This window comes from Salmo trutta, chromosome 13 (genome assembly GCF_901001165.1).
Source record: "Salmo trutta chromosome 13, fSalTru1.1, whole genome shotgun sequence".
Classification (NCBI taxonomy): Eukaryota; Metazoa; Chordata; class Actinopteri; order Salmoniformes; family Salmonidae; genus Salmo; species Salmo trutta.
Window position 1 is genome coordinate 17220303 of NC_042969.1, and position 25914 is coordinate 17246216.

The window sequence follows — 25914 nt, forward strand, 5'->3', positions numbered from 1 at the left end:
ATTTTTCTCATTAAATAAGGACAGTATTTTTCTCATTAAATAAGGACAGTATTTTTCTCATTAAATAAGGACAGTATATTGTAAGAGGTGATACAATTAGGTCGATCCGTTATGGAAAGACAGTTACTTCAAAGCCAGGGCATGATGGTATTGGCCTACAGGTTAAGAACCACAAGGTGCCCAGACGCATGATGGTGCTGTTACATCATAAACTGGTCAGAGGCGCGTAATAGGGCCGTTCTTGAAGGGATGAGACATTCAGTAGCGTCAGAGAGACAGCAGCATCAGGGCGGACGTTGAAGAGCGCTATTCTAAATGGCAAGACGACAGCAATAACCAACACTTGTAGTGCGATCCACTGATACGGAATTTCTTTGTGTGCTTTCAGATTTGAGCATTTCTGCGTTAGGCCTATAGTCTAGTTTTTCTAGCATACAATGGCGATACAAACCCGAAAAAGGCGGTGGTTAGGTGGATGGGCATTTCCTTATTTTGCTCTTCTTTTTCTTCATTTGAAAGGAATCTCCGGACAGATACGATACTCCATTCAAGAGGAATTGAAAGTCGGAACGGCAGTTGGGAATATAGCTAAAGACCTGGGATTCGACACCTCGAGACTAGCGGACCGGAATCTTCGCATTGTGTCTGGAACAAAGCACGAGCTCTTCCAGGTTAACCAGAGAGATGGTGCTTTGTTAGTGAACCACAGAGTAGACAGAGAGGAACTGTGCGTAAAATACACGCCGTGTTTCATCAATCTAAAAGCGGTGATAGAAAATCCACTAGAAATGCACCAAGTGACAGTAGAGATAATAGATGTAAATGATAATTCCCCTAAATTCCCCGAGGAAACACATCATTTGGAAATCCTAGAGTCCGCATTGGCAGGGACGCGGTTCCAAGTGGAGGGAGCACACGATTCAGATGTAGGCTTAAATGCTTTACAGTCTTACACCTTAAGCCACAACCAGTATTTTCGTGTGGAAACCGAAGAATTTGGTGAAGACGGTAAAATCCCATTTCTAGTATTACAAAAACCATTGGATAGGGAGCTTATTTCTCAACACACGTTGCTGTTAACAGCGTTAGATGGGGGCAAGCCACCCAAAACAGGAGCCCTTAATATCACAGTTATTGTGTCTGATATAAATGACAATGCACCCGTGTGTGACAAGCAGAAATACACAGTAACCGTAAAGGAAAGTGCACCCGCGGGGACATTTTTAATTCGTTTGAATGCCTCTGATACGGACGAGGGTCTAAATGGCGAGGTCAAGTATTCTTTGCGAGGCAAATTTAGAGCTATGGGTGCTGAGCCCTTTGAGGTGGACAGTAAAACAGGAGAGCTAAAAGTGAAGGGAGGCCTTGATTTCGAGGAGAAGCAAGTGTATGAGATGAAGGTACTGGCAGCGGATACAGGAGCGGTGTCTCTCTCCACACACTGCAACGTGCTCGTCAGAGTTGAAGACGTGAACGACAACAGGCCCGAGATTGACGTCACCTCTCTGTCCAGACGGATCCCTGAGGACGCACCTCCCGGTACCGTGGTAGCGCTAATGGGGATGACCGACCTGGACTCGGGTGTGAACGGACAGGTAATCTGTTCTTTACCGAAGGATTTACCGTTTGATCTGAAGCCTTCTCCCGATGGACATTTCTATTCGTTAGTCACGAATGAATTCCTTGATAAAGAGTCTGTGGCTCGGTATGATATTACCATCACGGCTAAAGACTTAGGAACCCCTCCTTTGACATCAACTAAAGTCATTCAAGTGGAGGTAGTAGATGTTAACGATAACAATCCACTTTTCACTGAAAACCCTTACACATTTTATGTAGTTGAAAACAATAAGCCCGGCATGCCTATTTTCTCTGTAAGCGCTTCTGATTTGGATGAAGGAGAAAATGCAGCCATTACATATTCACTGGACCGTGGGAGCACTGGACAAAGCGTGACATCCTTCCTAAACATAAATGAAGGCAACGGTAACATTTATGCACTAAAGAGCTTTGACTTTGAAACCCTCAAAACATTCCAGTTTCACGTCATTGCCAAGGACTCTGGAATTCCGTCACTAAGCAGCAACGTCACAATAAACGTGTTCATTCTGGATCAGAACGACAACGCTCCAGTGATCTTGTATCCAGTCAGCGCTAACGGTTCCGCTGAAGGTGTGGAGGAGATTCCCCGCAATGTGAACGCAGGCCATTTGGTGACTAAAGTGAGAGCCTATGACGCTGATATAGGATATAACGGCTGGTTGTTATTTTCACTGCAGGAAGTTACTGACCACAGTCTCTTTGCTTTGGACCGCTATACAGGACAGATAAGGACACTTCGGTCATTCACAGAGACAGACGAGGCTGAGCATAAACTGGTCATACTGGTAAAAGACAATGGGAACGTTTCACTCTCAGCAACAGCTACTGTGATTATCAACGTTGTGGAGCCCAAAGAGGCTTTTGCAGCTTCTGATGTTAAAAGCGCAGTAAAAGACGAGGAGGAGAACAGCGTTACATTTTATTTGATCATCACTTTGGGGTCAGTTTCAGCACTTTTTATCATCAGTATCATCGTGTTGATTGTAATGCAGTGCTCCAAAGCCCCAGACGATTCCTCCAAGTATTTACAAGATGTGAATTACGACGGGACACTGTGCCACAGCATCCAGTACAGATCCGGAGACAAACGGTACATGTTAGTTGGACCCAGAATGAGTATAGGTTCTACTATAGTCCCGGGCAGCAATGGGAATACTCTAGTGGTACCCGACCACAGGAGGAGTGCTTCTGGAGAGGTAAGAAGTGTCTTTATCCGTTACTGCCTATTAAGTCAGAGAAAGAGACATGTTTTGAGTGAATGTGTGTGCGAGCATGTTGTCGTCTATGCGTAATGTCCAAACGCAAACTCGCTGTAGGGGGCGCTGTCCATGGTGCTGAATTCCAAGCTCACTTCTTAGGTTAGCTGGCGAGTGCATGCTAGGCTAGGCTACTGCCTGAGGTTTATTATCTGTTATTTCACTGTGCACTGCTTCAATTTAGTATGTTTCTTTTCCTCCCCTATCTAGCACCGCTTTATCTTTACTCGTTATTTCATTTGTTTTTTTACTGATATCGGCGTATTTACTGGATTCGATACAGACGACACACACGGAAGCTCATCGTAGCCTTTTGGGTGGACAAGAATCCCGGACCACATGGTGTCAGTGTAACATAAGGAGACTGTTTGGTACTTTGTAGATTAGACCCTACCCCTCTCTGGGCTGTTTTGTTTCACACACTGAGAGACCGGTGTGGACACCCGAACAAGACGTGTATACGATAGTCAGATAATAGGTGTATTATTTTCGGTGCTGAAGCATTTGATTCAGTATGGATCGTTACGAGTTGGCCATCTGATCATTAGGATTGTATTTTTTCATTGAGGACAGTGTTTTTGTTCCGCTGTTTAACGATGGGAGACGGAGAACAAAGGCGCAGATGGGAGTACTGGTGGGTTGCTCTGCGTTTCTCTTTGCTGCTGTGCTTCGTGGAGCACGTTTCGGCTCAGATAAGGTACTCTATTCCAGAGGAGGTGAAAGAGGGATCCGTTGTTGGAAATGTTGCTAAGGATTTGGGTCTTGCCGTCAGTACTTTGGTGGAGAGGCGGTTTCGTATCGTTTCTGGATCTAATGACGCTCTTTTCCAGATAAATCAGAACAATGGCGTCTTGTATGTTCATAAGAATATCGACAGAGAGGAGCTCTGTGATGGCACTGGCGTGTGCTTGATAGACCTTAAAATAGTCGTTGAAACCCCGCTAGAAGTCCATTATGTAGCTGTGGAAATCACAGATGTGAATGATAATTCACCTAATTTCCCAGAAAAGGAACAGAAATTTGAGATAGCTGAACATACCCCTCCAGGTACACGGTTCCAATTACATGCAGCTCGTGATCCTGATGTTGGGATGAATTCAGTTCATACCTATAAAATAACGTCTAACGATCATTTTGAAATCGATGTGCGGCAAAGCGACGAGGACAAAATACCCTTTTTAGTTTTAAAGAAGTCACTGGACAGGGAACAACAAGTAAAACACACTCTTCTCCTAACAGCGATAGATGGAGGTAATCCTCAAAGATCAGGAACTCTAAATGTTACAATTGTTGTTCTAGATAGTAACGACAACCGTCCCGTCTTTAGTCAGGATACATATAATGTTAGGATACAAGAAAACGTTGGAGTTGGTACAGTTGTTATTAGAGTAAATGCAACTGATCCAGATGAAGGAAGTAATAGTGAGGTTGAGTTCAGCCTGGGTAAAACCTTAAGGAGAAAAGTCTATGATATTTTTGAACTGGATAGGCTAACTGGAGACATTAGGGTTAAAGGTGAGGTGGACTTCGAGGACACAGAGGTGTATAAACTAGATGTTCAGGCCTCGGATAAAGGACAACCTCCACTGACTGTGGAATGTAGAGTGATCATAAAGATAATCGATATCAATGACAATGAGCCAGAAATTGATGTTACATCCCTCTCTAATACGGTGTCTGAAGAGTCCAAACCAGGAACTGTTATTTCTGTCGTCAGTGTCACAGATAAAGACTCTGGTATCAATGGTAAAGTGATTTCAAGTATATCAGAAAATATACCTTTTGAATTGAAGCCATCATATAAAGAAAACGTATATTCTGTCGTCACAAAAGGACGTTTAGATCGAGAACTCGTGTCCCATTATGACATCACAATAACAGCCACTGACTGTGGTCAGCCTCCTCTGTCCACATTCAAAACTCTGAGCGTCCAGATATCAGATGTGAACGATAACAGCCCAGAATTCTCCCAAAACCCTATTGAGCTGTACTTACTGGAAAATAACGCCCCTGGTGGGTCAATATTCGCTGTAACCGCCTCTGATAAAGACTTAAATGAAAATGCTGCTATTTCATATCACATAATTAGAGGAGAAGGGATACAGAACGATATGGCATCTTTCTTGAATATAAATTCTGATAATGGACATATTTCCGCTCTAAAAAGCTTTGACTTTGAAACCCTCAAAACATTCAAATTCCAAGTTGTAGCTACAGACTCTGGAATTCCGTCACTAAGCAGCAACGTCACAATAAACGTGTTCATTCTGGATCAGAACGACAACGCTCCAGTGATCTTGTATCCAGTCAGCGCTAACGGTTCCGCTGAAGGTGTGGAGGAGATTCCCCGCAATGTGAACGCAGGCCATTTGGTGACTAAAGTGAGAGCCTATGACGCTGATATAGGATATAACGGCTGGTTGTTATTTTCACTGCAGGAAGTTACTGACCACAGTCTCTTTGCTTTGGACCGCTATACAGGACAGATAAGGACACTTCGGTCATTCACAGAGACAGACGAGGCTGAGCATAAACTGGTCATACTGGTAAAAGACAATGGGAACGTTTCACTCTCAGCAACAGCTACTGTGATTATCAACGTTGTGGAGCCCAAAGAGGCTTTTGCAGCTTCTGATGTTAAAAGCGCAGTAAAAGACGAGGAGGAGAACAGCGTTACATTTTATTTGATCATCACTTTGGGGTCAGTTTCAGCACTTTTTATCATCAGTATCATCGTGTTGATTGTAATGCAGTGCTCCAAAGCCCCAGACGATTCCTCCAAGTATTTACAAGATGTGAATTACGACGGGACACTGTGCCACAGCATCCAGTACAGATCCGGAGACAAACGGTACATGTTAGTTGGACCCAGAATGAGTATAGGTTCTACTATAGTCCCGGGCAGCAATGGGAATACTCTAGTGGTACCCGACCACAGGAGGAGAGCTTCTGGAGAGGTAAGAACTTACCCTAACCTTTACTCTCCATAATGTATTTTGTTTTGATCATGTTTGGTCCGTGGCTAATGTACGTAGGCAAAGTAGCTGCCGTGGTTTCTGTCCATGGTGCTGAACGTCAAGCTCCCTTCATTAGTTGGAGAGATCACGCTAGACTACTACCATACCTGCGTTTTCTGTTATTTTGCTATGTATCTACTCACCTTCCATCTCCATTTGTACTCGTTATTTGATAGCTAATTTATGCATATTTATTGGTATGTAATCTCTCGGAGCTCATATAATTGTGGATGGAATCCCAGCCCACAGGGTGCCAGTATAGGACAATGATACTGTCTGGTGCTATGTACTATTGGCCCTGCCCCTCTCTGGGCTGTTTTGTTCTAGAGAGAGCTGAGCAGACATCCGTAAACCCTGATATGTTGGACAGAGAGAACCGTATTCTTTTCCGGTGCTGAAATATTGGATACAGTATGGATAATAACGACTTGTTTATCTGAATATTAGGATTCGATTTTTTTTCATTGAGGATTGTGCGTAATTGTGTATTTCACGATGGGAGACGGAGAACAAAGGCGCAGATGGGAGTACTGGTGGGTTGCTCTGCGTTTCTCTTTGCTGCTGTGCTTCGTGGAGCAGGTTTCGGCTCAGATAAGGTACTCTATTCCAGAGGAGGTGAAAGAGGGATCCGTTGTTGGAAATGTTGCTAAGGATTTGGGTCTTGACGTCAGTACTTTGGTGGACAGACGGTTTCGTATCGTTTCTGGATCTAATGACGCTCTTTTCCAGGTTAATCAGAACAATGGCGTCTTGTATGTTCATAAGAATATCGACAGAGAGGAGCTCTGTGATGGCACTGGCGCTTGTTTAATAAACCTGAAAATCGCTGTTGAAAACCCTTTAGAGATTCATTATGTTGGTGTAGAAATAACGGATGTTAATGATCACTCGCCCAGTTTTACTGAAAAGGATCTGCACTTAGAGATAGCGGAAAATGCCCTTTCTGATACGCGCTTTGAACTCCAGACCGCACGGGATGCAGATGTTGGATTGAACTCTGTGCGCATGTACGTATTAAGTAGTAATCCTCATTTCGAATTGGAATTAATTGATAATGGAGACGAAGACAAAGTTCCGTTTTTAATCTTAAGGAAGGCTATTGATAGAGAGCAAAACACAAACCACTCATTCATTTTAACAGCAATAGATGGAGCCAATCCTCCGAGATCAGGTACTCTAAATATTACGGTTACAGTTGTTGATGTCAATGACAATCGACCCGTTTGTGGTAAAGATATCTATTCTGTTACTATCCAGGAAAATGCACCTATTGGAACAACCGTTTTAAACATAAACGCCACTGACACAGACGAAGGTCAAAATGGTGAAGTTGAATATGCACTTGGTAGAAACATAAAGCGCAAAGTTCATGACATATTTCATTTGAACAGTCTTACTGGTGAAATTCGTGTCATAGGTCCAGTAGACTTTGAAGAGAATGAGGTTTACAAATTAACAGTGCAAGCCTCTGACAAAGGACAACCCCCACTATCAGTCGACTGTAGAGTTGTCATCAAGATAACGGATGTAAACGACAATAAACCAGAAATAGAGGTGACGTCACTGTCTAACATGATATCCGAGGACTCAAAGTCTGGAACAGTCATATCTCTCATTAGCGTAACGGATACAGACTCCGGTAACAACGGCAAAGTCCTATTAACAATATCCGAGGACGTCCCATTTGAATTAAAACCATCATTTCAGGACAATGCGTATTCTGTCGTCACAAAAGGGCGATTAGACAGAGAACTCGTGTCCCATTATGACATCACAATAACAGCCACTGACTGTGGTCAGCCTCCTCTGTCCACATTCAAAACTCTGAGCGTCCAGATATCAGATGTGAATGATAACAGCCCAGAATTCTCCAAAAAACCCCTTGAACTGTATTTACTAGAGAATAACCCCCATGGTGCATCCATATTCTCTGTAAGCGCCACTGATAAAGACTTGAATGAAAATGCTGCGATTTCATATCACATTGTTAGAGGCGAAGGGACACAAAATGATATGACATCTTTCCTGAATATCAATTCTGACAATGGACATATTTCCGCTCTAAAAAGCTTTGACTTTGAAACCCTCAAAACGTTCCAATTCCAAGTTGTAGCTACAGACTCTGGAACTCCGTCACTAAGCAGCAACGTTACAATAAACGTGTTCATTCTGGATCAGAACGACAACGCTCCAGTGATCTTGTATCCAGTCAGCGCTAACGGTTCCGCTGAAGGTGTGGAGGAGATTCCCCGCAATGTGAACGCAGGCCATTTGGTGACTAAAGTGAGAGCCTATGACGCTGATATAGGATATAACGGCTGGTTGTTATTTTCACTGCAGGAACTTACTGACCACAGTCTCTTTGCTTTGGACCGCTATACAGGACAGATAAGGACACTTCGGTCATTCACAGAGACAGACGAGGCTGAGCATAAACTGGTCATACTGGTAAAAGACAATGGGAACGTTTCACTCTCAGCAACAGCTACTGTGATTATCAACGTTGTGGAGCCCAAAGAGGCTTTTGCAGCTTCTGATGTTAAAAGCGCAGTAAAAGACGAGGAGGAGAACAGCGTTACATTTTATTTGATCATCACTTTGGGGTCAGTTTCAGCACTTTTTATCATCAGTATCATCGTGTTGATTGTAATGCAGTGCTCCAAAGCCCCAGACGATTCCTCCAAGTATTTACAAGATGTGAATTACGACGGGACACTGTGCCACAGCATCCAGTACAGATCCGGAGACAAACGGTACATGTTAGTTGGACCCAGAATGAGTATAGGTTCTACTATAGTCCCGGGCAGCAATGGGAATACTCTACTGGTACCTGACCACAGGAGGAGAGCTTCTGGAGAGGTAAGCGCTGTACATTTATAATCTTATGTGTTTGTTTTTGGCCTATATGGGTGTTTGGGAAATATGATGATACCTCCCTTAAAATAGTTGACGAGTCATAACCAGGCCCCAGCAACACTCATTTGTCTACAAACGGCATTTCTGTGCATAATGGCTGGTGCGGTTGAGGTCTTCTCTAGCGGTGCTGAATTGTACATTCATTGTTTTCCGTTGAACGCGTGTTGTTGCCTTCTCTTCCTTTTTAAGTGTGTTGGCCAATCCTCTACATCATCTTAGTAGCCTACTGTTCCATACCCTTTTATATTCTTCCTCGACCTTTCCTCACCCTTTTACATTGCTATTCCTTTAAGTGCCCCCGAGTGGCGCAGCGTCCTGGTTCGAATCCCGGCTGTATCACATCCGGCCGTGATTGAGAGTCCCATAGGGCAGTGCACAATTGGCCCAGCGTCATCCGGGTTTGGCCGGGGTAGGCCATCATTGTAAATAAGAATTCGTTCTTAACTGATTTGCCTAGTTAAATAACGGTTAAATGAAAAAATGGACCCAATGCAACTGGGGCTTTTATCAATTCAAATAGTCACAACCAAATGTATGTACAAAACAATGCATTCTACGGTGGTAAACAGGAGCACGGAGCGCTGGGTGTCAGTATAACACAAGGTGACTGACTGGTGCTTTGTAGAATAGGCCCTGCCCCTCTCTGGGTTGTTTTGTTCCATACATAGGTCGGGGCGGACATTAGAACAAGACGGTAGGCATAAAGGATTGTGTTCTATTTCGCTGATGAAACATTGGAGAAAGTGTGGATAGAAACCCGTTGGCCATCTGATCTTCAGGATTGGATTTTTTTCATTGAGGGATTGTGTTTCATTTTCTATTTAACGATGGGAGACGCAGGACAAAGGCGCAGATGGGAGTACTGGTGGGTTGCTCTGCGTTTCTCTTTGCTGCTGTGCTTCGTGGAGCACGTTTCGGCTCAGATAAGGTACTCTATTCCAGAGGAGGTGAAAGAGGGATCCGTTGTTGGAAATGTTGCTAAGGATTTGGGTCTTGATGTCAGTAGTTTGTTGGAGAGGCGGTTTCGTATCGTTTCTGGATCTAATGACGCTCTTTTCCAGATAAATCAGAACAATGGCGTCTTGTATGTTCATAAGAATATCGACAGAGAGGAGCTCTGTGAAGGCAATAGTGCGTGCATGATAAACCTGAAAATCGTTGTTGAGAATCCTCTAGAAATCCATTATGTAGGGATAGAGATAAGTGATATGAACGACCATTCACCCAGTTTCCCAGAGAAACAACAGCATTTGGAAATAGCAGAATCTACTCTGCCAGGCACAGGTTTCCAGTTACAGGCAGCACGCGATCCAGATTCCGGAATGAATTCTGTTCGTTTATATAAATTAAGCCATACTGAATATTTTGATCTAGAGCTGCGGGACACAGGAGAAGAAGGAAAAATCCCTGTTTTGAAATTACATAAACCTCTCGATAGGGAACGTGAAAGCAAACATATTTTAGTTTTAACGGCCGTCGATGGCGGTAGCCCGCCAAGATCAGGGCATGTCAACATTTCAGTCACTGTTCTTGATAATAATGACAACAGACCTATTTTCAGCCAGGATGTGTATTCTGTGACGATACAGGAAAACGGTGCAATTGGAACAATTGTTGCTAAAGTTAATGCTACCGATTTGGATGACGGTGTCTATTCTGAAATTATATATTCATTCGTGAAAAACCTAAAAAGAAAAGTATATGATACTTTTAGCTTAGATTCCAATACCGGTGAAATATCAGTGAAGGGTAAAATCGACTTTGAGGACACTGAAGTTTACAGAGCTGATGTCATGGCATCAGATAAAGGACAGCCCCCTATGAGGACAGAATGTAGGGTTCTCATAAAAATACTTGACGTAAATGATAACAAACCCGAGATAGAGGTAACATCTCTTTCCAATATGGTCTCTGAAGATTCCAAACCAGAGACTGTTATTTCTCTCATCAGTGTAACTGACAAAGACTCCGGCATTAACGGTAAAGTCATTTGCAGTCTGTCAAAAGATGTACCTTTTGAATTGAAACCTTCATTTCAAGATAACATGTACTCTTTACTTACGAAACAGCGTTTAGATCGAGAACTCGTGTCCCATTATGACATCACAATAACAGCCACTGACTGTGGTCAGCCTCCTCTGTCCACATTCAAAACTCTGAGCGTCCAGATATCAGATGTGAATGATAACAGTCCAGAATTCTCCCAAAACCCCCTTGAGCTGTACTTAGTGGAAAATAACGGCCCTGGTGCGTCAATATTTTATGTAAGCGCTACAGATAAAGACTTGAATGAAAATGCTGCGATTTCATATCACATTGTTAGAGGAGAAGGGACACAAAATGATATGACATCTTTCTTGAATATAAATTCTGATAATGGACATATTTCCGCACTGAAAAGCTTTGACTTTGAAACCCTCAAAACATTCAAATTCCAAGTTGTAGCTACAGACTCTGGAATTCCGTCACTAAGCAGCAACGTCACAATAAACGTGTTCATTCTGGATCAGAACGACAACGCTCCAGTGATCTTGTATCCAGTCAGCGCTAACGGTTCCGCTGAAGGTGTGGAGGAGATTCCCCGCAATGTGAACGCAGGCCATTTGGTGACTAAAGTGAGAGCCTATGACGCTGATATAGGATATAACGGCTGGTTGTTATTTTCACTGCAGGAAGTTACTGACCACAGTCTCTTTGCTTTGGACCGCTATACAGGACAGATAAGGACACTTCGGTCATTCACAGAGACAGACGAGGCTGAGCATAAACTGGTCATACTGGTAAAAGACAATGGGAACGTTTCACTCTCAGCAACAGCTACTGTGATTATCAACGTTGTGGAGCCCAAAGAGGCTTTTGCAGCTTCTGATGTTAAAAGCGCAGTAAAAGACGAGGAGGAGAACAGCGTTACATTTTATTTGATCATCACTTTGGGGTCAGTTTCAGCACTTTTTATCATCAGTATCATCGTGTTGATTGTAATGCAGTGCTCCAAAGCCCCAGACGATTCCTCCAAGTATTTACAAGATGTGAATTACGACGGGACACTGTGCCACAGCATCCAGTACAGATCCGGAGACAAACGGTACATGTTAGTTGGACCCAGAATGAGTATAGGTTCTACTATAGTCCCGGGCAGCAATGGGAATACTCTAGTGGTACCTGACCACAGGAGGAGAGCTTCTGGAGAGGTAAGAGCTATTTCAAAGCATTTCAACAGTTACAGTATTAAGTATATAAAGTATCGTGTTGGTCAATTGATTTGATTTTCTGGTTCATTGAAATGTCATTAGCGTGCGTGATGAAGTACAGGCTGCTGAGTCGGTCGCTGTCCACCTCGGTGATGCTGAATCAACAGCTCACTTGTTGTATGTATGTGTTGGAGTCCATCAGTCTCTCTTTCCGTTTACACATTTTCTATATTCCTTGACTGCTACGACATAGTTATTGCAACTAAAAAACAGACAATATCTCCATGTTTATAAAGTTATAGAATCTGATTCCCGGACCACAGGATGTCAGTGTAATAAAATGAGGCTGTTGGTAGGTTAGGCCCTGCCCCTCTGGGCTGTTTCCCCCCCACACATACAGACAGAGTGCGGTGGACATCAGAACAAGATGTGCTCCTGTGTACAGATAATACATGTATTCTTTTTCGGTGCTTAAGAATTGGATTCAGTAGGACTATGGATCGTTACGAGTCGGTTATCTGATCACTAGGAATGTCTTTTTTTATTTGAGGATTGTGCATAATTGTCTATTTAACGATGGGAGACGGAAGACAAAGGCGCAGATGGGAGTACTGGTGGGTTGCTCTGCGTTTCTCTTTGCTGCTGTGCTTCGTGGAGCAGGTTTCGGCTCAGATAAGGTACTCTATTCCAGAGGAGGTGAAAGAGGGATCCGTTGTTGGAAATGTTGCTAAGGATTTGGGTCTTGACGTCAGTACTTTGGTGGACCGACGGTTTCGTATCGTTTCTGGATCTAATGACGCTCTTTTCCAGTTAAATCAGAACAATGGCGTCTTGTATGTTCATAAGAATATCGACAGAGAGGAGCTCTGTGATGGCACTGGCGCGTGTTTGATGAACCTGAAGATTGTAGTTGAGAATCCTCTAGAAATACATTATGTTCAGTTAGAAATCAAAGATGTCAATGACCATTCACCAATGTTCACAGAAAAGGAGCAGCATTTTGAAATAGCGGAACATGTTCCTCCGGGAACTCGCTTACAAATTCCGACTGCTCGTGATCCGGACATAGGGGTAAACTCTGTACGTTTTTACAAATTAAGTCAGAATCATTTTTTCGACATTGACATAAAAGATAGCGATGAGGACAAAATACCATTTTTAATATTACAGAAATCTCTAGATAGGGAGAACAGAATCAATCACTCATTGGTTTTAACTGCTATCGATGGAGGGAATCCGCCAAAATCAGGATCTCTAAATATAACCGTTACTGTTCTTGACGTAAATGATAACAAGCCGGTTTTTAGTCAAGACACATATTCTGTAACTTTACAAGAAAACGCCCCTATTGGTACCATCGTTGTAAAAGTTCGTGCTACTGATTTAGATGAAGGGTTAAACCGTGTTGTTGAATACTCTCTTGGCAGAAACCTTAAGAGCAAAGTTTATGACGTGTTTGAATTGGATAGCGTTACAGGTGAAATTACAGTTAAGGCCCAGGTAGACTTTGATGACACCGAGGTGTACAAACTAAGTGTGCAAGCATCAGACAGAGGTCAGCCTCCATGGACTGTCGAATGCGTGGTTATCATAAAAATACTTGACGTAAATGATAACAAACCCGAGATAGAGATAACATCCCTTTCCAATATGGTCTCTGAAGATTCCAAACCAGGAACTGTTATTTCTCTCATAAGTGTTAGTGATAAAGACTCTGGTATTAATGGAAAAGTGTTGTGTAGTCTGTTAGGAGATGTACCCTTTGAATTGAAACCTTCCTTTCAGGATAATATGTACTCTTTAGTGACCAAACAACGTTTAGACAGAGAACTCATGTCCCATTATGACATCACAATAACAGCCACTGACTGTGGTCAGCCTCCTCTGTCCACATTCAAAACTCTGAGCGTCCAGATATCAGATGTGAACGATAACAGCCCAGAATTCTCCAAAAACCCTCTTGAGCTGTACTTAGTGGAAAATAACGCCCCCGGTGCGTTCATATTCTCTGTAACCGCCACTGATAAAGACTTGAATGAAAATGCTGCTATTTCATATCACATTGTTAGAGGCGAAGGGACACAAAATGATATGACATCTTTCCTGAATATCAATTCTGACAATGGACATATTTCCGCTCTAAAAAGCTTTGACTTTGAAACCCTCAAAACGTTCCAATTCCAAGTTGTAGCTACAGACTCTGGAATTCCGTCACTAAGCAGCAACGTCACAATAAACGTGTTCATTCTGGATCAGAACGACAACGCTCCAGTGATCTTGTATCCAGTCAGCGCTAACGGTTCCGCTGAAGGTGTGGAGGAGATTCCCCGCAATGTGAACGCAGGCCATTTGGTGACTAAAGTGAGAGCCTATGACGCTGATATAGGATATAACGGCTGGTTGTTATTTTCACTGCAGGAAGTTACTGACCACAGTCTCTTTGCTTTGGACCGCTATACAGGACAGATAAGGACACTTCGGTCATTCACAGAGACAGACGAGGCTGAGCATAAACTGGTCATACTGGTAAAAGACAATGGGAACGTTTCACTCTCAGCAACAGCTACTGTGATTATCAACGTTGTGGAGCCCAAAGAGGCTTTTGCAGCTTCTGATGTTAAAAGCGCAGTAAAAGACGAGGAGGAGAACAGCGTTACATTTTATTTGATCATCACTTTGGGGTCAGTTTCAGCACTTTTTATCATCAGTATCATCGTGTTGATTGTAATGCAGTGCTCCAAAGCCCCAGACGATTCCTCCAAGTATTTACAAGATGTGAATTACGACGGGACACTGTGCCACAGCATCCAGTACAGATCCGGAGACAAACGGTACATGTTAGTTGGACCCAGAATGAGTATAGGTTCTACTATAGTCCCGGGCAGCAATGGGAACACTCTAGTGGTACCTGACCACAGGAGGAGAGCTTCTGGAGAGGTAAGACATGTATGTCTCTGTAATTATATAGAAATCGCATAGATTATTGTCCCATTTTTTGTAAGTTCATATATTTAATTGAACTACGGGGTCTTGTTTGAGTGGGTCTCATATGTTTTTTCGGAGTATGGCTTTGGCGTTTTAACAAACCTACACCTCTCACAGGGTCTGTCCTTGAAATCAGAGGATCAGGAGTCACCACCACATTTGAAAGTGGTCGATGTCCACGACAATTGTTCTGAAACACTTTTCAGTTCAAAGTGTTATTTGACATGTCACATATTTATGTTTTGGTTTGAGTTGCTGCGCATGAAAGCCATTCTCCTAATGCGCATGGTGTCGCTGCTTTTTACTGTTACAAACATGCATTTTGTTTGAATCCCTCCCTCCCTTTGTCGTGTTGCCTCATTAAAAATCATTCGAGTCGAGTGAAATGGGCACTTGCTTTCTGGAGTGGAGAATACTATACGCATGGATACTTGCTTGAATCTTTTTCGTGGATGAACTTGGCACCTTGATTTTTCTGGATGAAGCGGACTGTAGTGGTTCCAAAATAACAGGGCTTGTCAAAATGATAGACGGACAGAGAGGAGAGGCGCCTCACTGGGCGATGCTGTCGTTTGTATTTTTGTTGTGCTTTTCCGGTGGAGCTTATTGTCAAATACGCTATTCTATCGCGGAGGAGTCGAAAGAAGGTTTTTATGTGGGAGATGTAGCAAAGGATTTGGGGTTCAGTGTGGATATACTGGCGGAGCGAAGGTTTCGGATTGTATCTGGCTCTAAGGAAGGTCTTTTGCAGATAAACCAAGATAATGGCGTGTTGTATGTGAACAGAAACATCGATAGGGAGGAGCTGTGTGAGAAAAACAGTGTGTGTTTAATCAACCTAAAAACCATCGCCGAAAATCCAATGGAAATACATTATGTTGAGGTTGAAATTACGGATATAAATGACCATTCTCCGATTTTTCCAGAAAACGAGAAACGCTTAGAGATTGCAGAGAATGCTGTGCTCCAAGGAACGCGCTTTCCTCTTGACGCTGCGCGTGACCCTGATGTTGGAGCAAACAGTCTCCGTAAGTACACTCTCAGTCAAAACGATAACTTTGACTTAGATGTTAAAACTCGCGGTGAGGATAAAATTCCTTTTCTGATTTTGAAAAAGCCGCTAGACAGAGAGCAGAGGCCTGAAATTCGACTGATTTTGACTGCGTTTGACGGAGGTGAGACAGCAAGATCTGGCACAGTCAATGTAACAATACACGTGATTGATGTCAATGACAACGCACCAGTCTTTGACAGACAGGTGTATACGGTAACTTTATATGAAAATCCTCCGGTAGGTGCCTCAGTTCTAAGATTACACGCCACGGATATAGATGATGGCGCCAACGGACAGGTTATATACACTTTTGATAACAGTCTTAAAAACAAAGCGTTCGATTTATTCGAGATAGATGATGTTACAGGTGAGATCACTGTAAAAGGATTAATAGACTTTGAAGAGCAGAGTGTTTATGAAATTGACATGCAGGCCTCTGACAAAGGTCCAGTTACATTGACTGGTCACTGTAGTGTCGTTATTAACGTGAAAGATGTAAATGACAACGCACCTGAGATGGACGTGACGTCCCTATCAAGCCAAGTCCCCGAGGACGCAAGACCCGGTACAGCAGTAGCTCTTATCAGCGTGTTTGATATGGACTCTGGTGAAAACGGCTTAGTTATATGTACAATCTCAGACAACATCCCTTTCGAATTAAAACCGTCTTTTCAGAAAAATATGTATTCGTTGATTACTAAAAGCAGACTGGACAAAGAGTCAGAGCCTATGTACACAGTGACTATAACTTCTACAGATAAAGGAGTCCCATCACTGTCTTCCCACAAAACCATCACAGTCCATATTTCAGACGTTAATGATAACAGTCCTGTGTTTTCTCGGAGTCAGTATACTTTCTATGTACCGGAAAACAATGCTCCACACGCGTCTGTGTTTTCCATTAGTGCCTCAGATAGAGACCAAGATGAAAACGCTCGTGTGTCTTATAACATTTGGAAAAGTGATGGCGACGCTCCTACTATATCCTACCTACATATTAATTCTGATGATGGTAACATTTACGCGCTAAAAAGCTTTGACTTTGAAACCCTCAAAACGTTCCAATTCCAAGTTGTAGCTACAGACTCTGGAATTCCGTCACTAAGCAGCAACGTCACAATAAACGTGTTCCTTCTGGATCAGAACGACAACGCTCCAGTGATCTTGTATCCAGTCAGCGCTAACGGTTCCGCTGAAGGTGTGGAGGAGATTCCCCGCAATGTGAACGCAGGCCATTTGGTGACTAAAGTGAGAGCCTATGACGCTGATATAGGATATAACGGCTGGTTGTTATTTTCACTGCAGGAAGTTACTGACCACAGTCTCTTTGCTTTGGACCGCTATACAGGACAGATAAGGACACTTCGGTCATTCACAGAGACAGACGAGGCTGAGCATAAACTGGTCATACTGGTAAAAGACAATGGGAACGTTTCACTCTCAGCAACAGCTACTGTGATTATCAACGTTGTGGAGCCCAAAGAGGCTTTTGCAGCTTCTGATGTTAAAAGCGCAGTAAAAGACGAGGAGGACAACAGCGTTACATTTTATTTGATCATCACTTTGGGGTCAGTTTCAGCACTTTTTATCATCAGTATCATCGTGTTGATTGTAATGCAGTGCTCCAAAGCCCCAGACGATTCCTCCAAGTATTTACAAGATGTGAATTACGACGGGACACTGTGCCACAGCATCCAGTACAGATCCGGAGACAAACCGTACATGTTAGTTGGACCCAGAATGAGTATAGGTTCTACTATAGTCCCGGGCAGCAATGGGAATACTCTAGTGGTACCTGACCACAGGAGGAGAGTTTCAGGAGAGGTAAGGGGATGAAAACGAATTTATTGTTCACAATGCTCTTACACCTGACCATTGACATGTAGTGCTGATAGTATGCTTGCGTTGGAGAATTGCATACGCTATCATTGTATTTGTATGTATTTAATATTTCCTTGACTGAAAGGGTTATGTGTGAGTTGGTCAAATATGATGTTTTAAAATCAGAGGGTTGTGTCTGTGACATGATCTGAGAGCTTGGCACGTGGAAGTTAACCTGCTTATTCCCCACCACCACACTCAGGACTTGCCGCTCAGGGCAGGCAGGGCGCTGTCCATCACCGTGGTGCTGAAACGTTGGGCTATTCAACCATAGAGAATGATAGAGGCCTCTAGTGGCCAAACGGCCGTTTTAGCATGGGCAGCACCATTTAGTGCTTCCGCCATTTTAAAGTAGCCAATGTCGTCAACTAGCTGGGGATTCCTATAGGTTGTAGCCTCAATGGCACTGCCCATGCTGTCACAGACGCTATAATGGCACAGATATAAAAAACAGTCCTCTATCTATCTCTAGGAATTCAATACACTTTTTGCATAATGAAGTGTTGTCCCCAAAAAAGGACAGTATAAATTGCTTGATTTATTTAAATATCGGAGACGTGTTGCATGCTTCAGTATATTTTATTTAACGGAACCTTTAAGACATATGAATTATGGGTCTGCCGAGTCCAGTCATCAAAATCAAATCAAATCAAATTGTATTTGTCACATGCGCAGAATACAACAGTTGCCGACCTTACCGTGACATTCTTACTTGCAAGCCCTTAACCCACAATGCAGATCAAGAAAAAGAGTTAAGAAAATATTTACTAAATTAACTAAAGTAAAACATTTAATTAAAAGTAACACAATAAAATAACAATAAAGAGCCCATATACAGGGGGTACCGGTACCGAGTCAATACGCGGGGTACAGGCTTGATGAGGTAATTTGTACATGTAGGTAAAGTGATTATGGATAGATAATAAACAGTGAGTAGCAGTGTAAAAACAATGTAAATAGTCCGGGTGGACATTGGATGAATGGACCTAGACATGGCGCTCCCGTACCGCTTGCTGTGTGGTAGCAGAGAGAACAGTCTATGACCTGGGTGACTGGAGTCTTTGACCATTTTTATTCTAACCTTGTACTGACCTTTCTCCCTCATGCGTTGTACCAATATAGCATTCTGGGAGGGTTGGACTAGTAAAAGTAGGCCTAACATTATTAAACAACAGCGCAATGCGAGTTAGAATCGCATGGTGTCAGTACCCAGCTATAGCGCTTCTGGTAGAAATACTATCGTCATGCTTTTGAGCCCTCCTCCTGGCTGGTTTGGTGGGTTTGATCGGTCCCTGGAGTTATACAGTCGTGCAGGTTCGTGGAGAGAATAAGATCTGGAATTGACATAAATAAGACAATTGTTTGTTTATTCGTTTTGGTATTTGACGAACATACTGGAAAGACAACGGTCACAAATGAAGGAATAGTGGAAGCGCTGTGGATTAGGGCTATTTGTCTTGAAAACATGGAACAAAGGGCATGGCGGGAGCGACGGCAGAGTGTCACCTACATGGTTGCTTTGGTTCTGTTTTGGAGCGGAGCTTCAGCCCAGATAAGATATTCCATCTCTGAAGAGCTTAAGGAAGGAACTGTCGTGGGGAATATAGCCAAGGATTTGGGAATAGATCTGAGCACCTTGAAGGAGAGGGGATTTCGAATCGTGTCGGGCTCGACCGAGCCCCTTTTCCAGCTAAATCAGAATGACGGCATCTTGTATGTGAACCGAAAAATAGACCGAGAGGAGGTGTGTGAACGGAGCAGCGTGTGTTTGATCAACCTGAAAACCGTTCTAGAGAACCCGCTGGAGATCCATTATGTCTCGGTGGAGGTGTTAGACGTTAACGACCATTCTCCCAGCTTTCCCGAGAAAGAGAATCGGTTAGAAATATACGAATCCGCTTTACCTGGTGCACGATTTCAGCTGCAAGCTGCCGTTGATCCAGATGGTGGCCAGTACTCGGTTCAGCAATATAAACTCAGTCAAAATGACCATTTTCGTTTGGAAGTTAAAGATCGAGGAAGGGAAGGTAAAATTCCTGTTCTAAATCTACTAAAGCCCCTAGATAGAGAAGCTATGAAACGACATACATTACTACTCACAGCCATTGATGGAGGAAAACCTCCCAGGTCTGGGACTGTGGAAATAGTTATTGATGTTTTAGATGTAAATGATAATATGCCCGTTTTTGTCAAAGAGTCATACTCGGTGACATTGAATGAAAATTCTCCAATAGGCACGACAGTCGTGCAAGTAAATGCCACGGATTTAGACGAGGGTTCAAATGCCGAGGTCCTTTACTTTTTCGGTAAAATTGTAAAAAACAAGATACGTAAGCTTTTCGATGTAAATACGAATACGGGTGAGATAGTTGTGAAAGAATTGGTCGATTTCGAGCTACAAGACAGCTATGAGATCGACATAATGGCATCTGATAAAGGATCTGCACCTCTGACAACAGACAAAAGCATAACAGTAAAGATTATTGACCTCAACGATAACGCACCTGAGATCGAGGTGACGTCTTTTTCGAACGCAATCCCCGAGGATTCTAGACCCGGTACCACTGTAGCACTAATCAGTGTTAATGATTTAGACTCTGGTCTTAATGGAAAAGTGATCTGTTCTATAAGCGATGGCGTCCCGTTCACTCTAACGCCGTCTTCACAGGACAACATGTACTCTGTAGTCACCAAGTCACCTCTGGATAGGGAAAAACAGTCTGAATATGATCTAACAATCGTTGCTAAAGACGCAGGCCAGCCGTCCCTGTCATCTGTAAAGACTATTAGTGTTGTAGTATCAGATGTGAATGATAACAGTCCAGAGTTTTCACTGAGCCCCTATACTTTCTATGTCACTGAGAATAACCACCCAGGCGCCTCAGTATTTTCTGTGAGCGCATCAGATCGTGACGTAGATGAAAACGCACTTATTTCATATCATTTTCTGAGAGATGGTGGTGACGAGAACAAATGGGCATCTTTCCTCAACATAAATTCAGAAAATGGAAACATTGTTGCGCTTAAAAGCTTTGACTTTGAAACCCTCAAAACATTCAAATTCCAAGTTGTAGCTACAGACTCTGGAACTCCGTCACTAAGCAGCAACGTCACAATAAACGTGTTCATTCTGGATCAGAACGACAACGCTCCAGTGATCTTGTATCCAGTCAGCGCTAACGGTTCCGCTGAAGGTGTGGAGGAGATTCCCCGCAATGTGAACGCAGGCCATTTGGTGACTAAAGTGAGAGCCTATGACGCTGATATAGGATATAACGGCTGGTTGTTATTTTCACTGCAGGAAGTTACTGACCACAGTCTCTTTGCTTTGGACCGCTATACAGGACAGATAAGGACACTTCGGTCATTCACAGAGACAGACGAGGCTGAGCATAAACTGGTCATACTGGTAAAAGACAATGGGAACGTTTCACTCTCAGCAACAGCTACTGTGATTATCAACGTTGTGGAGCCCAAAGAGGCTTTTGCAGCTTCTGATGTTATAAGCGCAGTAAAAGACGAGGAGGACAACAGCGTTACATTTTATTTGATCATCACTTTGGGGTCAGTTTCAGCACTTTTTATCATCAGTATCATCGTGTTGATTGTAATGCAGTGCTCCAAAGCCCCAGACGATTCCTCCAAGTATTTACAAGATGTGAATTACGACGGGACACTGTGCCACAGCATCCAGTACAGATCCGGAGACAAACGGTACATGTTAGTTGGACCCAGAATGAGTATAGGTTCTACTATAGTCCCGGGCAGCAATGGGAATACTCTAGTGGTACCTGACCACAGGAGGAGAGCTTCGGCAGAGGTAAGAAGATACAGTTGAAGTCGGAAGTTTACATACACCTTAGCCAAATACATTTAAACTCAGTTTTTCACAATTCCTGACATTTAATCCTAGTAAACATTACATACACTCAATTAGTATTTGGTAGCATTGCCTTTAAATTGTTTAACTTGTGTCAAACGTTTCGGGTAGCCTTTCACAAGCTTCCCACAATAAGTTATGTGAATTTTGGCCCATTCCTCCTGACAGAGCTGGTGTAACTGAGTCAGGTTTGTAGGCCTCCTTGTTTGCACACACTTTTTCAGTTCTGCCCACAAATCTTCTATAGGATTGAGGTCAGGGCTTTGTGATAGCCACTCCAATACCTTGACTTTGTTGTCCTTAAGCCATTTTTCCACAACTGTAGAAGTATGCTTGGGGTCAATGTCCATTTGGAAGACCCATTCGCGACCAAGCTTCAACTTCCTGACAGATGTCTTGAGATGTTGCTTCACTGATAACGTTTTTACAGATATAACACGTCCCCCCCAACCATGTAATTTCAATAATATTAATAATTCGCAATGAAAGCACTTGTCCCGATTATAGGCACTTAATAGCGAGTTTTTAAGTTTCAAAAGATTGTGACCTCCCTCCCTTTGCCTCACAATGGTTTACTGTACATGTGTGGGAATCTGACAGAGTCTGTTGTTGGTGGCTGACCTCCAGTAAGTAGTTCAAACAAAGGATATGTTAGACATTTCTTTGCTTCTACCACTCAATACAAGAAAACACATTTATAACCGTCACCATTTTAACACGTCTTCATTTTCGCTGCATTAAATTAAAAGGTCACTCTGTGTTAGCTAGCGGTTAGCTGATGTTTGCTAGCTGGCTACAGTAACATCAACCAGTGTTTGCAGCTATTTGAATTTGACTCAATGAGAGAAGCTAGCAATGCAATGTAGTGTTCCTTAGCTGGCAAGGTGACTGAGGGTTCGTGTCTACCGTCTGAAAAGCACTCAATGCACGTAACTAACGTGAGGTTAATCCAGTCAATCGCACCATAGAGATGCTGTTTTATGTTGGCAGGGTGCACACACACAATAGCTGAATTTGCAGAGCTAGCGCGCAAACTAAAGCAAACATTAGCTAGCAAGCTAGCTAGTACCTATCCCATGCATGTGGCGTCGTCAAAGATGGAATCTTTGCTATTGTGAGTTTATTCCAAGATCAGCATACAGCTGTAGTGCGTCAAAGTCCCTGTGATCAGGTTAGCGATAAGCTGAACTCCAAACTGAACAGAACTACACTCTCTTCTACCATTGTCTTAAAAATCTTTAATGGTCTCGTTGCAAAAGCTAATTGTCGCTAGGGGACTTTGAAGCACCTGTGTGCCGATATTGGAGTAAACTGACGATAGCAAAGATAATAGTAAACACCACAGAAACAGAATTGATGCTCACTAGCTCTGTAAATTAAGCTATTGTTGGAAGCCAGCCAATATAAAACATAAACTATATTAAAATGACAAAAGGTTGCAGCATACGTTGTGTAAATGGTGAACTCATACAGCTGTCAACGCTTGTCACTGCAATCCGTTTCACATTTGCAAGCTGACTAGCTAGCTACCTTTTAGATCGAAGCCCATATAGAATGGTAGAAGATAATAGATGATAGACATCTCCTACTGTAAATAACCTGCACACTGTGTGTGTAGCCAGCCAGGTAGAAAAAAAGACGGACATCAGAGTATTTTTCAGTACACCAAAATGCAAAGTAAGAACCCTAGTAGCCAAATATCTCAAAGACTAGTTGATAAAATGTTCATAAGAAAGAAGTGAAATGGAAATGTTTCACAATGATGCCATTAGGCAGAGCAGGCAACAGGTGGCACACAGACAGCAGAGCTGGTGACAGATGGGCAGGGACAGACTGGCAGAGACTGATAGGCAGGGACAGACTGGCAGAGACAGGGAGTCTCAGGTAAGTTGGTTGAGTCTTTGTTTGGCAACATTATGAAAGGTTCTCTCTTTTTTAGACTTGTAAAATAGGGACATAATTGGAAAATGCCATGGATACCCCCACTCTCAACTTAAACTGGTGACTGAACTAAGATTTGTTTAAGGCAATGGTATTGCTGTTGTGATTAATTGTGTAGTTTTGGGTACCGGTAGTTAGGAGTACGGCAAACACCTTATTTCTTTTCTAGGAGACAGACTGTGAGTCAGTGAGGGTGGTGAAAGGGAAAGAGCCAGGGAGAGAGACTTCAGAGGACAGTGTCACAGCCACGGCAGGACCAGGTGTCAACCTTGTTGCCAGCAGCACCAGTATAGGGGACAGTGGCACAGCATTGTCCAGTTACCTCAGTGATGGCACAAAACCATATCAGCCACACCTACAATTTATAGAACTGCGAACTCTTGCCAACAGAGTGTTGACGTTTCAAGAGAGATGGTTTCGTGATTTCCCCTGGCTACATTATAATCCATCAATAAAAGGAGTGTTGTGTTTTCACTGTAGACAAGGGTTTTCAAGCCAGCCATCTTTTGGCCAAAGAGTGGATGCTGCCTTCATTAGTGCAGGATTTAGGAACTGGAGAAAAGCCAATGAAAAATTCACAGCACATCAAAATTGCCAAACCCACCTCCACTTTGTAACTGTAACAGCACACCAGCTAAATCCAATCAGTCCCCAGTTATCCAGTGCGTGGGGTAAACAGCAGAAATGACGAAAGATACCTTGCACTGTATGAGAAAGCAACAACATTGATTGACTCCATTGAGAGACACTCAAGACGATTTGCTGGCAAAGCGGTGCATCACTATAGGGCAGAATTTCTTTAAGTGTTGGATGGTGTGGAGGTTGTTTGGCAACCGTTTAGACAAGGACAGTCTAAACGTCCTGCAAAAGTTGGAAAGAGCGCTTCTCACGGGGGAGTTGGATGAGTCTCTAGATCAGTACCCTGAGCTGAACATAGATTCTCTTTCACTGCAGTTGCATCTCTTTCGCAACAAATACTCCTGTAGCACCAGTGGAGAGGCAGCAGAGGTCCTCAGGAGGCTTCCAGTGGAGGTGCTGGGGTTGGTTGACCAAGTTGAGGTGCTGATCAGAATTCTGTTTGGGGTGCCAGTGTCTTCATGTGAGGCTGAGAGGAGTTTCAGTGCACTCTGCAGGTTAAAGACTTGGCTACGGGCTTGCATGGGCCAAGAGAAACTGAACGGCGTAGTTGTCTGTAATGTACATAAAGACAGGCTGGACAGTCTAGAGGGAAAATATCTGCTGGATCCATTGAAACCCGCAAACATATGTTTGTTTCTTTTGTTCAGTAGTGTGTATAGCAGTGGTTCTCAACCTTTTTTGGGTACAGGAACCCCTGCATATTTTGAGGCAAGGCGGGCAAGGTTTAGAGTGGTCCTCAGTAGAGGTCGACCGATTTATGATTTTTCAACGCCGATACCGATTATTGGAGGACCAAAAAAGCTGATACCGATTAATCGGCCGTTTTTTTTGTTGTTGTTGTAATAATGACAATTACAACAATACTGAATGAACACTCATTTTAACTTAATATAATACATAAATACTATCAATTTAGCCTCAAATAAATAATGAAACATGTTCAATTTGGTTTAAATAATGCAAAAACAAAGTGTTGGAGAAGAAAGTAAAAGTGCAATATATGCCATGTAAAAAAGCTAACGTTTAAATTCCTTGCTCAGAACATGAGAACATATGAAAGCTGGTGGTTCCTTTTAGCATGAGTCTTCAATATTCCCAGGTAAGAAGTTTTAGGTTGTAGTTATTATAGGAATTATAGGACTATTTCTCTCTATACGATTTGTATTTCATATACCTTTGACTATTGCATGTTCTTATAGGCACTTTAGTATTGCCAGTGTAACAGTATAGCTTCCGTCCCTCTCCTCGCTCCTACCTGGGCTCAAACCAGGAACACATCGACAACAGCCACCCTCGAAGCAGCGTTACCTATGCAGAGCAAGGGGAACAGCTACTCCAAGTCTCAGAGCGAGTGACATTTGAAACGCTATTAGCGCGCACCCGGCTAACTAGCTAGCCGTTTCACATGGGTTACACCAGCCTAATCTTGGGAGTTGATAGGCTTGAAGTCATAAACAGCGCAATGCTTGAAGAATTGCGAAGAGCTGCTGGCAAAACGCACTAAAGTGCTGTTTGAATGAATGCTTACGAGCCTGCTGGTGCCTACCATCGC

General features: G+C 43.0%; 3 protein-coding genes across 8 annotated transcripts in view; all 3 read left to right on the plus strand.

Moving 5' to 3' along the window:
* Positions 1 to 296: 296 nt before the first annotated feature.
* On the plus strand, positions 297 to 2894 carry LOC115205017 (protocadherin alpha-8-like). Its single transcript, XM_029770578.1, has one exon. The coding sequence runs from the start codon at positions 438 to 440 to the stop codon at positions 2892 to 2894; it is 2457 nt and encodes an 818-aa protein (XP_029626438.1). The 5' UTR covers positions 297 to 437.
* Positions 2895 to 3325: 431 nt separating this feature from the next.
* LOC115205018 (protocadherin alpha-8-like) lies at positions 3326 to 5848 on the plus strand. Its single transcript, XM_029770579.1, has one exon. The coding sequence runs from the start codon at positions 3455 to 3457 to the stop codon at positions 5846 to 5848; it is 2394 nt and encodes a 797-aa protein (XP_029626439.1). The 5' UTR covers positions 3326 to 3454.
* A 387-nt stretch (positions 5849 to 6235) lies between these two features.
* The window catches only part of LOC115205348 (protocadherin alpha-C2), a 204661-nt gene continuing 184982 nt past the window's right edge, over positions 6236 to 25914 (plus strand). For 2 of the 6 annotated variants that reach the window (XM_029771216.1, XM_029771225.1), the window contains exon 1: positions 12399 to 14919. In XM_029771216.1, the coding sequence (XP_029627076.1) occupies positions 12559 to 14919 (2361 nt within the window). In that variant the 5' untranslated portion in view covers positions 12399 to 12558. Of the gene's footprint in view, positions 8735 to 9603; positions 11983 to 12398; positions 14920 to 15359; positions 17846 to 19322; positions 21723 to 25914 lie in introns of those variants that run through there. The other 4 variants (XM_029771215.1, XM_029771226.1, XM_029771217.1 and 1 more) reach the window with 4 other exon arrangements.

Coding starts and splice junctions, on each gene's coding strand:
- LOC115205017 (XM_029770578.1), top strand. CDS start 438: ATGGCGATACAAACCCGAAAAAGGCGGTGGTTAGGTGGATGGGCATTT.
- LOC115205018 (XM_029770579.1), top strand. CDS start 3,455: ATGGGAGACGGAGAACAAAGGCGCAGATGGGAGTACTGGTGGGTTGCT.